Consider the following 18,945-nt stretch of genomic DNA (forward strand, 5'->3'; position numbering starts at 1 on the left):
GTTTAAGAGCACTGGCTATAGAATAATTGAATTCAAGCATTGCTGCTAGCTAGCTATATATCCATGGGCAAGTACTTCACCCTGCAAAAAAATATTTATATATGTACACACACATTATATATACATGCATATTGAGATATACATTATGTCTCATATAGTTTTTATGAGAAATAATTCATGTAAAGTACTTAACGTATGGCACATATTAATAAATCTTACCTATATTGCCTTTAAACATGATAAAGGAACGGAAGAACATTCATATTGAACAATGTAGCAGACTAAAATCCTACTTACGCAGATCTCAATCAAGAAACCCTTACCATATATAAATATCACCTAAAACTTAGAGGCTTAACACAACCACTTATTTAGCCCACAGTTCCCGCAGGTCAGCAATTTGAGCCAGGCACGGAAAATGGCTCTTCTGGCTTTCACTGGATTTATGCATGTGTCTGTGATCAGCTGTTAGGTCAGTTGGGGACTAGCTAGTCTTTGGGGAGGAGAGTGCATCAGCTAGGATGGCTTGTCTCTGTTCCATGTTGTCTCTTATCTTCCAAGTGAATAACAAACTTATTGACATGTTAGTTGCAGGTTGGTTGCAGGGTTGATTGCAAGAGAATAAGAGGGCAGTCCCCCGTGTGTAAGCATTTTTTCAAATTTCTGCTTGTATAAGAGTTGTCATTGTCATATTATCCAAATCAAGTCATGTGGTCATGCCAAGAATTTGAGTACAGGGGAAATGTACTCAAAGGTTGAGTACATTTGATGATGAAAGGTTGTGGTTGTAGAGTTTGAATAAATTGGGGACAATTACTCTAACAATGTACCACAAGTTCCAAAGACGTAATTCATTATTTTAAAAATATATAGGAAATTGTACACATGAGTTTTACCCAATATAAATTACTAAATAAAATTCAATTAGAACCAACAATTCTCCCCCAAAACTAACTCCTTCCCTTAGCATCTCTATTTCTATGAAACCACCCACATCCCCACCACTTTAGCTTGGTAATATGAACGTACTCACTACTGCTCAACTCAAACTACTTTCCCAATGAGGTTAGTCAACCACAACTTTTTCTTACAGTGTTCTTATTTCTGCAAGGCTCATGACATTTGTTTATCTACGAGATGCTCTCTTTGACCCTGACACCTTGCATCATGTAATATAAGTCATAATTTAAGTTTCCTATTCAAGCACAACTTAAAGCTGACAAGAATATATTCCTCACTAATATTAAAAAAAAAAAGTTAGGGACCAAACATTTGCCTGAGCTCCCACTGTGTGCTGTGAACTTTTATGCAACTAGCCACAGATATAATGTCCCATTTGTACTGTTGTTTACATATTTATGGAAAATATGTCCTCTGGATGAGACAGTAAAATTTGTGTGTAAAGGTCATTTTTTACACTTCTTTGCACCTTCCATAGAATTCAGCAAGGCTGAACAGGCTTAGTAAGAAATTAATAAACACATATTTACTTCATATTTTACCGATTTTGGCAAAAAATTATATGTAATTTCCTATTTTATATATTTGTATATATATAGTAAGAGAATTAAAACTAAATTAAGTGATTTTTAAAGTCACCAGATAGATATTTTATCATTTACATCATAAATCATACATTTTACTTTTAATAATCCAAATGCTAACTTTATATGAAACAGGTCTAGAATGAACTGTGTCTTTTAGCTAATCTAATGTAAATTAAACTTATTTCCTATATTAAATATATACGATGCCTAAATTAATATAACTGCCTTTAAAATTTTCTTAATTTAGATTTTTCTCTGAGGAAAACTTGCCACCCCACACCCATTTGCTGTTTAAAATGAATGAAAACACCCTGTAGAAGTCTTCTGACTAAGAATTGAAAACTAATTAGCAAATGTAATGATTATGCTTTTGTGTATTCTTTATTCTCAGTGCTGACTGCTTGAGTAATGAGATCTTTACTTGCATCTAATATTTAAAATATATTTGCTATATCTGGTTGACTTATGAATTCCAAATGCAATTATATAGAGATATTTACTAAAATTTTGAAGAAAGAAGAATATCTGATACCAAATGACCCAAAATCAGGTATATAAATAGAATCCTAATTACAGAAATGATGAATTTGAGTTGACTTATTTAGTTACAGTATAATCCATTTGGGATTTGAGATGGCATATAAAAACAGAATTATGAGACCAAGGAGTAATATAGATAATTGAAAGAATCATGGAAACAGATAAAACAGAAAGAAAATAATAAGGCTAGGTGAGATTAGTGCATATCATTTTCTACTTCTGTTAGAATTGGTAGAAAATTTAACTCTCATTTTTTCAAACTCCATCAAGCAGTTTATACAAAATCAATAATAAGATTCACATAGTATGTGACAGTAAGGAGGATTTATTTCCTAAATCCTAATAAAGGGAATATTGGGTGATGTAGTGGCCACTGCTATAACAGTATAGTAATTTTCTTTGTTTTTCTTTTTCTTTGGTTCTTAATCCAAAACCAAGGATAAAGCTGAAGCACAGTTGCATAAAAGAAATTCCATGAAATTCAGAACACTATAGTTCAGGTGGGCAGCTCTGTAATTGTGTATCCTGTTTCTAAGAAAAAAATTACAGTATCTAGAGAAAATGATGAACTGCTTATTTTTAGATAGTACTCCATAAAGATTATTATTCCAAATTGTACTTATGGTTAAAAGGCAGAGCTTAAGGTTTTATTTTCTACTAAGAGTTTAGAGTATAACCTCAAAGAATTAAAAGTAGACCTACCATTTGTTCCAGCAATCCCACTACTGGGTATTTACCCAAAGGGAAAAAAAATCATTTTATCAAAATGACATGTATACCTGAATGTTTACTGCAGCACAATTCACAATTGCAAAGATGTGAAATCAACTCAAGTGCCCATTAATACATGTGTGGATTAAGATAATGTGATATATGTATATTACGGAGTATACTCAGCCATAAAAAATGGTAAACTAATAACTTTTGTAATAACCTGGATGGAACTGAAGACCATTCTTCTAAGCAAAGTATTGCAAGAATGGAAAAACAAATACCACATGTACTAACTATGAAATTGAAACTAATCCATCAATACCCATGTGCACATACAGTAGTAAAGCTCAACAGAAACCAAGTAGGTGGGAGGGAAAGGAGGGGATGGGTAAATTCATCTAAAGGGTATAATGCACACCATCTTGGTGAAGGGTATGCATATAACTTTGACTCAAACTGCACAAAAATAATCATGTAACCAAAACATCTGTACCCCCATAATATTCTAAAATAATAATAATAATAAAAGAATCTAGACTATATATAGGTACTCTGGGTTTTGAATAATGGCCCTCTATAAGCTTTGACAATAAATTGGGCAGAGAAAATTCATTAATTTCCCTTTCTATCTGTTAACATTAATTCATATCCATAATTATTATTTAAAATAAGATATTAGGATAGTTAAATCTGTGAATGCTACAAAGAACCAGAAATTTTCAATGACCATTATATATATATACTTTAGGATAACAAACAGATTCACCTGCCTCAAAATAACACATAAAGAAGAAAAATATATTTGATGGGGGTTTAAAATATCATAGGATGCCATATGGATGAAAATGAAACATCACTGAAAAACCATCTTTGTATTTTATGAAGAATAATTAGCCAATTTCAAAATAATTTTGTTTGAATGTGAAGAAAAATATACATTGTCATTCAATCTGAACTAGAAAAAAAAGAAGTTGTAAAATAGTTGGTTTTTTTTATTTCAGGATAGTTTGAGGATACAAACATTTTGTTACATTTTATATCTTTGCCCCACCCAAGCTAGGATTAGAGGCATGCCCTTCCCCTCTACAATGGTCACAGTGTCCATTAGTTGTGAGTTTACCTTCCCCCCAACCTCCTAATCCCTGAAGAATATTACTACTGTGTGAACACCATAGTGTTGATCAGTCAATGCCAATTTGATGGCGAGTACATGTGGAGACTATTCTGATCTTATGATACCTCACTTTGGAGGATGGGCTCAAGCTCTATCCAGGAAAATATAAGAGGTGCTAGGTCACTGTCATTTCTTAGAATTGAGTAATATTCCATTGTATACATATACCAACTTTTAATAATCCACTCATGAATCGACGGGCACTTGGGCTGTTTCCACATCCTTGCAATAGTGAATTGTGCTGTCATAAACATTTGGGTGCAGATGTCTTTATTATAGAATGTCTTTTGCTCTTTTGGGTAGATGCCCAATAGAGCTCTTGCTGGATCAAATGGTATTTCTAATTTTAGCTTTTTGAGATAGCTCCAAATTCTTTTCCACAAAGGTTGTACTAATTTGCAGTCTCACCAGCAGTGTAAGAGTATTCATGTCTCTCCACATCCTTGCCAGCATTTGTTGTTTTGAGATTTTTTGATAGAGGCCAATCTCATGGGGGTTAGGTGATATGTCATTGTGGTTTTGATTGGCATTTCTCTAATGATTAGAGATGTTGAGCATTTTTTAATGTTTGCTGGCCATTATTCTATCTTCTTTTGAAAAGTTTCTGTTCATTTCCTTTGCCCATTTATTGATGGGGCTGTTTGATTTTTTCTTGTTGATTTTTTAAGTTCTAGGTAGATTCTTGTTATCAGTCCTTTATCGGATATGTAGAGAGCAAATATTTTCTCCCATTCTGTAGGCTGTCTATTTGCTCTAATGATAGTTTCCCTGGCTGTGTAAAAGCTTTTTAATTTGATTAGATAAGAAGCACACCGAACTCCTGGGAGACTCAATGTGAAAAGGCAATCATCACATCATGTAGTTATTAGGCTGACCAAAGTAAACACAAAAAAAGCAATTCTCTGAGCAGTGAGGCGAAAGCAACAAAAAAACTACAAAGGAAAACCTATTAGACTAACTGCAGATTTCTTATCTGAAACTTTACAAACCAGAAGGGATTGGGTGCCTATCCTTAATCTTCTAAAACAGAATAATGCCCAACCTAGAATTCTTTATTCGGCAAAATTAAGTTTCATCTATGAGGGAGAAATAAAGTCCTTCTCAGACAAGCAATCACTAATGGAATTTGCAAAGACCAGACCAGACCTATAGGAAGTACTCAGACCAGCATTACACACTGAACAGCACAGTAGACACTCTTCAAAGTAAAATCATTCAAGAGTTAAAGGCTAGAACTTGGACTTCATGATGGTTCAAGGAGTAAAACAAAACAACAGGATTTCACCCAACAATATGAATGGAAATCTACCTCAAATTTCAATCCTCACAATAAATGTGAATGGCTTAAACTGTCCTCTGAAGAGACACAGACTGGCAGAGTGGATAGATTTTTAACTTTAAGGAAAAACTTTAATGTTGGTAAGTACAGATTTACAATTTATATTATCTAATGCTGAAAAAGAAAACTTATAAATAAGGAATTATTTTCCCCTTTTATTTCATCATATTATGGGGGTACAAATATTGTTAGGGTTACATATATTGCCACTGCCACTCCCCCCTTGCCGTGCCAGGGCTTCAAGTGTGTCCATGCCCCAGGTGGTGAGCACTGCACCCATTATGTAAGTATACAACCTTCCCCTCGTCTCCCCTCCCACCTGCCCATCCCCCTATAAAAGTGTTTTTTGGGTTTTTTGTTTTTTTTTTTGACATTTTGGTTACATTTTATATCTTTGACTAAGAAGGGTTAGAGGTATGCCCTTTGCCCCCCCCACAATGCTTGCCACATCCCCAAGATGTGGGTCTACCCCCCCATCCCTGGTGAGCACTACCACCATTTGAGCACCATAGTTTTAATCAGTCAGTACCAATTTGATGGTGAGTACATGTGGAGGCCATTTTCCTGATCTCGTGTCGCCTCACTTTGGATAACGGGCTTAAGCTTAATCCAGGATAGTATAAATGGTGCTAGCTCGCTGCTGTTTCTTAGAATTGCTGTTTCTTAGAATATTCCACTGTGAGCATATACCAAATTTTGATTATCCACTCATGAATTGACGGGCACTTGGGTTGTTTCCATGACCTTGCAATAGTGAATTGTGCTGCCATAAACATTCAGGTGCAGATGTCTTTCTATTATGTCTTATGCTCTTTTGGGTAGATGCCCAACAATGCTATTGCTGGGTTGAATGGTATTTCAATTTCTAGTTGTTTGAGGTTACTCCAAATTCTTTTCCACAAAGGTTGGACTAATTTGCAGTCCCACCAGCAGTGTAAGAGTGTTTCTGTCTCTCTATATCCTCGCCAGCATTTGTTGTTTTGGGATTTCTTGATGCAGGCCATTCTCACTGGGGTTAGGTGGTATCTCATTGTGGTTTTGATTTGCATTTCTCCGATGATTAGAGATGTTGAGCATTTTTTTATATGTTTGTAGGCCATTATTCTGTCTTCCTTGCAGAAGTTTCTGTTCATAGCCATTGCCCATTTCTTGATAGGACTGTTTGATTTTTTCTTGTTAATTCTTTTAAGTTCTTGATAGATTCTTGTTTTTGCTTCCAAGTGTTTAGCTATTCAAATCTAGTGCTAAGTTTCAACTCCCCACTTTACCTAGTCAACATTCCAGTGGCTTTGTTCTATTTTATTTCCTTTATAGTAGATAGTACCATTTGATATTATGTTGTAATTTGTTGTTTTGAAAGTTTATTGTCAGTCTCCCTGGTCCAAAATTCAAATTATATTTGAAAGAACATATATCTGCTTACTTACAACAGCACCCAAAACAATGGCTAATGCTAACTAATGGATTAATTAATTTCTTCCTAGTACTAATACTTGTTTATCAAGACACATTTTAATTTCCAAATGATTCCAGATTTTACTCATTAACTTTGTTATTTTAAATAACAAAATTATTAATTTTTATTTTTAAAAATAATTTTGTTATAAATTTAATGAATATTAAATTTAATTCAATTATTAAACATGATCTTAACATTTCTTTAAATATTTATAGTGAGCCTACTTGCAATCATTGATTAAACATTTATTTATTGAGCATCTATTGTGTGTATTGGGATATAGGATTGAAAAAAAACTGATGTTTTTGTGTGTCCTTCCTTTAATGAGGTAGTTCTTTAGTATGTTATTACCTGTATTACAAAAGTAGAATATCCTGGGTCCTCTCACTGACTAAAGGATGCCCATTGGGTTCTAAATCGTAATTTAGAGGGCTGGGAGATATAGGTTCTATTGACAAATACAATTATCAAACAGGCTGAGAGAAGGAGGGAGAAATCTTGAAATTAGAGGGCAACCCAACACAAGAACTTTTACATTTACCTATTTATTTTGTTTGTTAAAATAACTGAAGTGAGGGACACCTTTAGCCTCTCCCTGGTCCACTGTCAATGCTGGTGTTCAGCCTTCTTCCTGATATTTCTGCCCACTGAACTGGAAGAGGGAGGGAACACCTGTGGAGCAACAGGTCTCTGGATTTCTAAGATCCATAGAAAGCTACATCATAGAAAAGCCCTTGGCCCCTCCTACTAGAATCCTGCGTACAGCCTGCCTCTTCTGGCAGCTGTGAGTATGCGGCAGGGAAAGTGACTCTATGCATCTTTTCCACAGCCCATCCTACTAAATAGCCTTCAAATTAGAGGTATGTGTTATGCTCCTTAAAAATTCTATTACTTTCCAAATCTCTTCACCAAAAAATAGAATCAGGGCTTGATATTGTTCTTCTATAGAATATACCTAACACATCTAACAGAACTTTCCATCAAGTTAGAGTTCTGTGGTGGAATCATTCCTCACTGAAGTGCATTTTCCCCTAGATTTGTTAAATCTATTTAATTCTGCTCTATTAAAGACTTTTGGAGAACTGTTTTTATGCCACCATCTAGAGCTCAACCCTCTTATCTTTAATCATAAATAGGTCAGATTTTTAAATTTTAAAAATCTATTCTCAACTATGAACTTCTAATACTCACTGACTGTGGATACTACTTTTCTATAGAGAGAAATGGCAAGCACACTTTCTGATGATAGAAGCACCAATTAATTGCCCAGTGTTTTACCTTACCTGAGCTATATTTATTGCACTTTGGATTCGTTCATCTTTCTCATAATCCTTTGTTTTCTGCAATGTTTGCCATATTATGTGTCTAAGTCCATCCTGTTCCTCATCTCCCTGAAGTTCCCATGACATTTTCACCAGGTTATACACTAGGCCATAATATCCAATCCAGACCACGTGATCACCTGTTTAAAAAAAAAAAGCCATCTTTGGAAATTCATCATTTTATTCACCTTGCTAAAGTATGGTTGTATGAAAAAGAAGAAACTTGATTTTAACAAAATTCATGATGATATTTTAAAGTCTGAAATTCTAAGCTTTTGGAAATTTCTGATCCTTCACTGCTCTTCTCCTTTAATTTTAAAATATCACAGATCATTTTAAAATTTCTAACCACATGAAAAGATAAACTGCACCTAACTAATATACCTCATAAATTTAAAAGTTAAATGGGTAAAGTGTGAACTGCAATCCAAAAACAATTCCTTAGAATTCAAGTAGAGAGGAATTTGTTCAAAGCAATATGGACACTTAGACTGCCATGGTGATTTTTTTACAATGAATTAGAAAAACAAGAAAAAAATCACTTTCTGTTATAAAAAATATCAAACCTTATGAAACATGACATTTGAACAAAGAAGAAAAAATTTTAAATAATGTGAAAATCAGACAAAAATTACTGTTATATTTATAGACTGGAAGATTTCTTTTAATAATAAGAACATAAGTCAATTGGAATGGGAAAAGGGAGTAATGAATGTAAAAAAGATTAAAAAAATCTAAGACACTCCTTTTAAAACTTATGTTGTAATTAGCAATTTTACATACATTATCAAGTTCTGCTTTCAAAATACGTATTTTCTTTACAAAAAAGAGAGAGAAGTTTGCATTTACTCTTCATATTGACTATTCCTTACCTAGTTATGGTATATTGCTTTGCACTAATAGGAAAAGGGAATTCTGATTTAGGTAGAGGTGGGAGAAATTAATTTGCAGAATGAAATAATACAGTCCTCAAAGAGGAGATGAACTTAAGTTAATCAAAGAGCAACATGACAGTACTGAGTATGTGTGAAGCAGATAAGAAAAATAACAAGAAGAGGTTCAGAAAGGGAGATGGAAGAGTTTTAAAGCCCATTAAATCCCATATTTCACTTCTCCCCCAAATCCTGGTGATAGCCCACGTAACATTGAAAATCATCAATGTCCTTCTTGATAAAGACATAAGTACAATCTGAAAAGTCACATCCTCAACTTTCCCTAATTTAATCTCATTTTTATAATACAGGATAATAATAATTACTATTATCATTATTATAACTAGCATACATGAGAGTACCAACTATGTTTCCCAATTCTAGTCCTCACTACAATCCTACCACGTAGTAGATCTTACTACCTTTAGACTAATAGAAGGGAACATATGAATCAGAACTTGGTGGGAAAGTTCCCTAACATCAGACAGCTGTTGAGGGTGACAGAGCAGGTAAAGGCTGGTCTCATATTGTCCCCTGTAGCACAGCCTCTACAATTCAGACAATTACTTTTCTTTCTAATCACCACCATTCATTACATTCATAGAAAAGAAAAATTCTGGAAGATAGAAAGAGGAGGAAGAAGAGAAAGTATGTACAAGTTTTAGAAGTGGTCAGAGGAAAGCATAAGTCCAACTTCCAATTTTACGGCACCATTTACCTTTTCTGCTATTGGTGCTTTAAAAGAGAAAGTATAAGCTGAAAATACGAAGCTATAGTTAAGCAGCTAATTCTTCAGGGAATGTCATTTTCCCCTCATAGAAACTTTACTAGTTAAAGTTGTTGAAATTGTGCATAAATGAAAGACAACTCTTTTAGAATTAATGATAATTAACATTTTAGCACTAAAAATTCATAATACAATCAAGAAGCACAAATTTAACCCTTTTTTTAAAACTATTTGCTTTGTGCATAGTCCTGACTAAGGTGAGAGAAAGATAACCTTAGGCTTCATGTAACTGACAAGTCAGGAGAGTAGAATAATTTGTTAGAGGGTAGCAGTTCAATGAAAAGATGATGGTCACTGATGCAATTAGACCACAAAAGCAAGAGATCAGAGTAGAGAAAGGACCTTGAGAATGTGAGACATTATCAGACCTTGTCCAATAGGTAAATTTGTAAAAAGTGCAGAGGAACATATCAGGGGAATATTTCAGATGGAGAATATCTGAAAAAAGGTTACCTATGAGAATAAATACTGTAATAGCTTCCTAGTTATTCTTTCATCTTCCTGTCCTATGACAATCTGCTTCACCATTACTAATCCATGTTGTACAAAGTGATCTTTCTAAATCTGTTGCTGTTGCTTCTCTACTCACAACTTAGCAAAGGATTGCCATTGGATCCTATGTAAATTCGAAATCACAGAGATTTGTCTGGCTAGACAATTATAACTCTTTCTAACATGACATCCTTTTTGGAACACACCTATCACCACTCCTTCATTCCCATCCCTCTTATATGACAGACAGATAAAACTACTTGAAGTTCTAGAATACAGCCTTCATTCAATCTTCCAGCCTTTGTAAAAACTTTTGCTTTTTCTTAACCAGAAGCCATGCTGTCCCAAAATACATTCTCACTACACCTGGCTCCTATCCATTTCCTATCTTTACTATCATCCCTCCTCTTCTCTCTCCATATAGCTACTCCATGCTGGGAATCCTACTCCCAGTTCAACTATCCTAATTTTCTAGGGACTGCCCTGGTTTTGTCCTTGAAACATTATTTCTACTAAGAAGGCTTCTCTGAATCCCCACAGCTAGCTAGATGCCCTTGTACTTTCTATTAATATATTACAATGTGTTATATCATATTGTAATTGCATATCTCACCTATAGATTCTAAACTACTGGAAGATAGGGAATATATTTTACTCATTCTTACCTCTCTAGCACTTAGGATAATGCCTACAACATAGTAGATCTAATTTACAAAAATCTGTTCATTGAATGAGGGACGTAGATAGGGTGAACAACTGTGTCCATCTGCCTGAGGGGTTTCTTGGAACACAAACTTTCAAGGACAAAACTGGGGACAGTATCAACCAAACCAGGACAGTTGGAACAAGGTAGGACTCCCAGCACAAAGGTAGCTATACATAAAGAGAAGAGAAGGAATGATGGTGAGGATCTCAAGTTGAGCTGAGGGGAAGAGTTCATATTCAATATGGATAAGGTAAAATAGTTAAAGACAAGTTAAAGATTAAATAGTAGATGTTTGAGGCAAGGATAATGCTATGCCTGTTCAATGCAATGTTATGGCTATACAAGCAACAAACTGGGAAACCAATATGGGAACTTAATGAAGTAATCTAGGTCTTTACTGTGATGGGCAGCAGGAAATTGGAAAGAAGGCAACAAGCCTAAGACACTGCGGAGAGGATCAAATAAGACTTCTTAGCTATCAGAGAGGAGCAAGAAATAAAGGAGAAAGGAGAAGTACATTTTTAAGCTCATGAGACTGGAACAATAATAAAAACCACTTGCAGAAATGAGAAGATTACATAGTCAGTTTTAAGAGAAAGGAGATAAATATTATTTGCAAAATGTGGCATGAGGAAGGAGGAATCTAATTTTGAATGTCCTGTAGCTTGTTGCAGAAAAATGGCTAGAATGCAAGTAAAATAGCCAGAGGTTATTGATTTGTGGGTCATGAGCTTGAATTCAATATGAATAAGGAAACAATTATGAGTTTTTAAATTAATTCTAGAATTGTGAGCCTCAGGAAAAAAAAAGTCTTTGAAAAATATTACAAACAAAACATACTGTGAATTTTAACTCATTTCTAAATTTATTTACAGACTCCCAACTTATTTACCATAACAGAAATGATTGATAAAAGTACATACAAACTATCTTCCTCCATATATTAAAAATTAATAATATTATTTATTGAACAACAAATTATAAGACTACGATAATTGAATTGCCAAACTTAATTTGGTTTGGTTTAGAATCCGCAAGACCAACATTAAACCATAAAATATACTCTAATTTGTTCTCAAAAGTCACAAATTCTTTTATTTTTTCTTATTTATTTATTCAAATTAGGAGAACCCTTTTGAAAAACTATCCTAACTATGTAATTTTATTTATTTTATTTCAGAATATTACTGGGATATAAATATTTTGCTTACATGAATTGTTTTTGTACAGATTAAGTCACAGTTATAAGTGTGTCCTTCACCCAGATAGTGTGCACAGTACCTGTCAGGTGTGAATTTAACCACCCCTACCTTCCCCCAACCTGCTTGATTTTCGTTCAATTTTAATACCATATGTGCACATGAATATTGATTTATTGGTTCCAATTTAGTAGTGAGTTCGTGTGGTTTTGGTTTTCCCATTCTTGCAATACTTCACTTAAAAGGATGATCTCCAGGCCGGGCGCGGTGGCTCACGCCTGTAATCCTAGCTCTCTGGGAGGCCGAGGCGGGCGGATTGCTCGAGGTCAGGAGTTCGAAACCAGCCTGAGCAAGAGCGAGACCCCGTCTCTACTATAAAATAGAAAGAAATTAATTGGCCAACTAATATATACAAAAAATTAGCCGGGCATGGTGGCACATGCCTGTAGTCCCAGCTACTTGGGAGGCTGAGGCAGGAGGATCCCTTGAGCCCAGTAGTTTGAGGTTGCTGTGAGCTAGGCTGATGCCACGGCACTCACTCTAGCCTGGGCAACAAAGCGAGACTCTGTCTCAAAAAAAAAAAAAAAAAAAAAAAAGGATGATCTCCAGTTCCATCTAGGTTGTTACAAAAGGTATTAGTACACCATTTAATACTCCATGGTATACATATACCACATTTTATTAATCCACTCATGTATCAGTGGGCACTTGGGTTGTTTCCACATCTTTGCAATTGTGACTTGTTCTGCTATAAAATTCAAGTGCAAGTGTCTTTTTCATAAAATGTCTTTTTTTCCTTTGGGTAAATACCCAGTAGTGGGATTGCTGGATCAAATAAATGGTAGCTCTACTTTTAGTTCCTTGAGGTGTCTCCATAGATGTTGTACTAGTTTGCTGTCCCACCAGCAGTGTATAGTGTTCCTTTCACTCTGCATCCACACCAGCTTCTGTAGTTTTGGGACTTTTTGATAAAAGCCATTCTGGAGTTAGTGATATCTCACAGTGGTTCTAACTATATTATTCTAAAAATGAGCTGTTCACCTGTTGGTTTACATTCCAAGGAAGAGCTGATGAAAAATATTTGCAGGGAGAATCTATTACATCCAATTGACTGACAGTTAATGAAGAAACAAAAACTTATAAAGACAGATGGCATGTGCTACAACTGTCATAAAAAGTAGACTGCATTCTAATCTTAATGTCTCGACAATTGTTGAGAAGCATGCCTGCTATGAAACATCCAGGGACCAAGCTGTAGCAGAAGGCACTCTTCTGTTCTGCTTTGAGTGACCCTGTGGCAGCTATCAAAGATGTCACTTTAAATATACTGAGAGAAAATGTGTTGTTGTCTGCAGCTAAGCAGACAGTATCCTAGGAAACAAAAAAAGCCAAACCAAATCAAAGTTCTTAATGAATGTTTAAAATTTATTAATAAACCATGGTATTTAAAAACCAAATATTATGAGCCTTTATAGCAATTCTTTATTATAGTGTTTGAACTGTTTGATATCCTTTTTTTGCCATGCTAGATTTTTTTGTATTATTTTATCAATTGAATCTTCTTTAATTTTTCTTTTTCTTTTTTTAAATTTCAGAATATTACAGGGATACAAATGTTTTGGTTATATGGATTGCTTTTGTACTGCTTAAATCAAAGTTATAAGTGGTCCCATCACCCATATAGTATGCATTGTACCCATTAGGTATGATTTTACCCATTCCCTCCCTCCTGCATTATTTCCATTTAGTTTTACTTCCATCTGTGCACATGAGTGCTGATTGGTTACATATTTAGATTTCACATATTTGGTAAAATTGAAATATGAATATTTCTACTTATAGAAATGAGTATAAGTGGGTATATAGGCTTTACAATTTTGACAGATATAATTTGACACCACAAAATCAAATGTCACTGAAAGGAAATTCAAATCTAAGATGTGGTTCAAAACACTGACTTTATGAAATGCCAAGTAAAGTGGATGGAACTGGATCAATGCCAAGAAACTAACAGTTCTTATGAACCAGTCAGTCAGCCATGCATTTAACAAATATTTACTGAGTAAATGCTACATGCCAACCATTGCTCTTTGTAGCAAAAAAAATTTTACAAATTACAGCCTTCAGGACACTTAATTCTAATGGACAGAGACAGATACTTAGAAAGTAAGCAAAACAATATCAGTTCCTAATAAGAGTTAAGAGAATTATAAAAGATGGTAATGTGACCAATAATGACTAGAAGAAATCTACTATATACGAAATGAAAAATACCTCCATGAGGAGGTGAATATTTAAGCTAAGATCTGATGGATGAAAAAGAGTTAACCATCAAAAAAATTAGGGAAAAGTGTTCCCAACAGGGAGGATGGAAAATGCAGAGGCTTTGGACCTAGAATAGCTTGACAGTTTAGAGAAGCAGAAGAAAGGACAGAATGAATGTAGTATAAGATGCCTGAGGGTCATGGGACAAGATTATTACAGGTAGGTATGCCATTTAGAGGGGCATACTATGAATGACCATGGGCAATTTGTAGGACATAGAAAGGAGTTTGGATTTTATTCTCGGTATAATAAAACCTATGGTAGCATATTTTTACTAATTCAAAACCACAAGATATTTATTAAATTTTAATCAACAACATATTCCTCTCTCCATATAATACTGCAAAGGTTTTTTTCCCCATATTTGATATAATTTTATTACCTATAGCTCTAAATCTCTAGACTTGTTTATCCTACATATCTGTAACTTTATATCATAGCATTTTAAATAAGAAAATTTAATGACTCATTTTATCCTTCTGGCTTCTTCGTGGAAAATGGATTCTAGGGAGTATAGGAAGGAAACAGGGAAAACTTTAACTTTTTGAAGTAATCTATAAGCAAAGTGATGACAACTTGGACGTGGCATGTGTACACTGAAGAATTAACCATGCCTAAAGAGACGGTTGAACTTTGCTCTCAGCTCTGGGACAATCTCCTGGACTTTGGAATGTTCTGCCTGATAAAAAGTCTTTGTTTACCTGATGTCTTTGGGGTATGTCAAATAGTCTATGCTGAAAACATGATTTCTTGTGGGGTGGCTTGGGCCATGTGTTATTAGCTTGACCTCTGGAAGGGCCAGAGACTAGGGTCAGCCATGCAGCAGGTAGTAAAAAAGTATACGTGACTAAGCCCACATAAAAATTATACATTCCAAAGCACACCTCATTGCTAGGAGAAGCAATTGTTCTCTGTCGCGCCCGCCTCGCCAGCAAGGAAGACGTGGCAACTGGAGTTCTTCTGACAGTGCTTTAATGGGGTTCCCTTTAGACTTACATGATGCGGAAGACCCAGCCCGGCAGCACGCAGGCTGCTATATACCCTAGAAGCACAACCCCTAAGCTGGGATAGGCCGCTCAGCTGTCGAGCCGCCAAAGCATTGGTCCATAGTAGGATCCTTCATTTGCATGCTTGCGCCACAGGGTAACCGACAATTGCGCGTGCGCTGAACTTGTTTACTGCTCTAGGCAAAGCCGGAAATAGGCGCCATCTTGTAATGGCGTTGACACCGCGCCCCACAGTTCTCTGCACAACTCCACTAGGAGAGGAAAATGAGAAGCTCTGTGCTTGGAACTCTCCTGGACTCTGCCCTAAGCACCTCTTCCTTTGGCTGATTTTAATCAGTATTCTTTCATAGTAATAAACCATAACCATGAGTAAATGGCTTTGCTAATTTCTGTGAGTCCTAGCAAATCATCAAACATGAGCATTGTCTTAGGGACTCCCAGACTTTCAGCTGGTGTCAGAAGGGAGGGCAGTTCTGGGGATTATCAAAGTGGCAGTTGTGTCAGAAGAGAGGGTAGTATTAAGGACTCCTGAGCTTCTCAGGAGATAACAATAGAGATAGAGAAAGGTAGAAAAATTTGGAATATATTTTGGATACATAGTAGGATGAATAGAAATCCTAGGACATTCTTTATCTTAGAATATTGTTATACTGTGATAATACTAATGATGATGATGATCTATGTATCACTATATAAGTGCATAAAACATCCACATATAAATACTAGTCACAGAGTTATTTTGCATATATTATATTTGATCACTGCACATATTAAATAATATCCAGAATAAACTGAAGAGAACCAAGGTATTACTAATATGTCCCCATATTTTGTTGCAGGTAAGATGGAAAACCAAAAACCAAAAAATCACCTATTCTTTTATTAGAATGTAGTAGTTGATTGAAATGTGATGGCAAGTAGGATTCCAAAATGTTGACAAACAGTTAAGAAACAGAGTAGAACTTGCCTTACTTTTAAAAGTTCACAATCTTTTCTAATAGTCAATTATGAAAATATATTAATTAAAAATACTCATCTTCTAGAGTTATAACTTGGAAACAAGGATGAAAGTTGATTATTTTCTTTTCAAGAACAACTGTGATTCTTATAAATAAATCAAAGAAATATCACACATCTTATCCTAGATTTATTTTAAATTTCACTAAATTCATACCACTGAGAGATATGAACTGTCTAAATGGAAATAGAAAATTCTCACAAGTTTTTGTATTCCAGGAGAAACAAAGAAAAGAAGAAGAAAATAACAAAGATGTTCTTTGAAACTAAAAGAAGAAATAATTTTATGTTTGTAAGCACATTGTGTTACATGCAAAAACTCTTCTAAAACCCACAATCATGAAGAAATTAAAATTCTGAAAGATATAACAGGTTCCCTAAAGTTATTCAGAACTTGACAAGTGAGCTGTAACTCATGTCAGATTTCTGGCATTAAAAATTTCTGACACCAAGTCTAGTCCTGTGAACATTTCTCCACCTAAATTGCCTTATTTGAAACAATTTTAGTGTTGTTTTCCCTCCTCTTCTTACTTAAATATCTCATCTTTCATCTCATCCATCTGAAAACTTTTATTCCTTCCAATCAGTAACTACTTAAGGATAATTTTATAAAGTGAAATAAATTTGGTAAAGTCAGCAAGATGACAGAATAGGAAGCACTGGATTCTCTTTACCCAAATGGATGCAACATTCAACAGGAACTCATGGATCAATTATCACTGTGAGAAATCTAGGAACTAGTAGAAAGGCCCCTGCACCATAGGCAAGTGTGAAGCTAGCCACACCAAAACCAGTAGAAAAAGCAGAAACATCCTCACATCATACATAACTCACTGTGCCATACAATTGGGAGAGAACAATTGGCTGAAAGCCTCCCAAATCTAAGAAAGGAAATGGATATCCAGATGCAGGAGGCCCAAAGGATCCTAAATAAGATAAACCAAAAGAAATCCACAACAAAACATATTATATTCAAATTGTCAAAAGTCAAAGAGAGAATTTTGAAAGCAGCAAAAGAAAAATAATTTAATGTACAAGGGAACCACCATAAGACTATAAGAAGTTTCTTCAGCATAAATCTTAACAACCAGAAGGAAGTGGGATGATATATTCAAAGTTCTAAAAGAAAAAAAAAACCTACCAAATAAAAATATTATACTCAGTACAACTGTTGTTTAAAAATGAAGAAGAACAAAGACTTTCCCAAACAAAAGTTTTAGTGAGCACAATCTAACTAGAACTGCCTTACAATCAATGCTAAAGGGAGTTCTTCATTTTGAAACAAAACAATGATAAACAAAAATACTATAGCATAAGAAAATCTAAAACTCATCAGTAAAGGTAAATATATAGACAAATGCAAACTATTATCATAATGGTGGTAGGTAAATCTATTTCAATTCTTACATAAGAGTGAAAAGACCCCTTTAGTATTTTGAAACAAAACAAAACAAAAGAGAATATGACAGAAGTGTCTACTGTATGACTGCAGAAGACTAGTCATAAAGGGTGCTGCAATTTCTGCCTTGGTCTCTTACATTGCTTGCTTTGAGAGAAGGCAGTCATCATGCCATGAGGGTCTTCAAGCACCTCTGTGGAGAGACCAACATGGAAAGGATCTAAGGTCTCCCACCAACAGCTAGCACCAATTTGCCAGCCATAGGAATGGGCCACTTTGGCAGCAGACTGTCCAACCTCAGTCAAGGCTGTGGATAGCTGCAGCCTTGGCTAACATCTGACTGCACTGTTATGGGATATCTCAAGCCAGAATCATTTTGCCAAGCTTCTCTTGAATTCCTTATCCACATAAGTTTTGGAAGATAATAAATGTTTATTTTTTTCAGCCAAAAAAAAAAAAAAAGAGTTAAAGGACAAAAGTATAACAAATAAAAATATGTTAATAGATACACAAACTAAATAGATGTTAATTGTGACACTGTAAACATAAAATGCAGGGAAGGAGAAATAAAAGTGTAGAGCTTATGCATGAGATTGAAGTTAAGTTGCTTTCAACTTAAAAGACTGTTATAAAATATTTTATATAAGACCTACAGTAATATCAAAAAAATACCTATAAAAGTTGCACAAAAGAAAAATAGAAAGGAATCAAAGTATATCAATACTAAACATACACACACACACACACACACACACACAGACACAGAGGAAGATAAAGGAAGAAAAAAAAGAAAAAGAAAACAAGTAACAAACTAATAATTCCTTTAAATGCAAATGAATTAAACTTCCCAATCAAAAGACATAGTGGCTGGGTAGATTAAAAAAATCCAAACATAAACTATTTATAAGAGTGTAACTTTATATTTAAGAGCACATATAGGCTGAAAGTAAAGGCATGGAAAAAGATATTTCATATAAGTGATAACC

The 18,945-nt window shown here is 34.7% G+C and overlaps 1 protein-coding gene across 2 annotated transcripts in view; it reads right to left on the reverse strand.

Annotated features, from left to right (window-relative positions):
- TMEM232 (transmembrane protein 232) overlaps positions 1 to 18,945 on the reverse strand; it is a 202,933-nt gene that overhangs the window by 100,955 nt on the left and 83,033 nt on the right. For both annotated transcript variants that reach the window (XM_076008262.1, XM_012754577.3), the window contains exon 11: positions 8,057 to 8,235. In XM_076008262.1, the coding sequence (XP_075864377.1) occupies positions 8,057 to 8,235 (179 nt within the window). The remainder of the gene's footprint in view (positions 1 to 8,056; positions 8,236 to 18,945) is intronic.

This window comes from Microcebus murinus, chromosome 11 (assembly GCF_040939455.1).
Source record: "Microcebus murinus isolate Inina chromosome 11, M.murinus_Inina_mat1.0, whole genome shotgun sequence".
Taxonomy (NCBI): Eukaryota; Metazoa; Chordata; class Mammalia; order Primates; family Cheirogaleidae; genus Microcebus; species Microcebus murinus.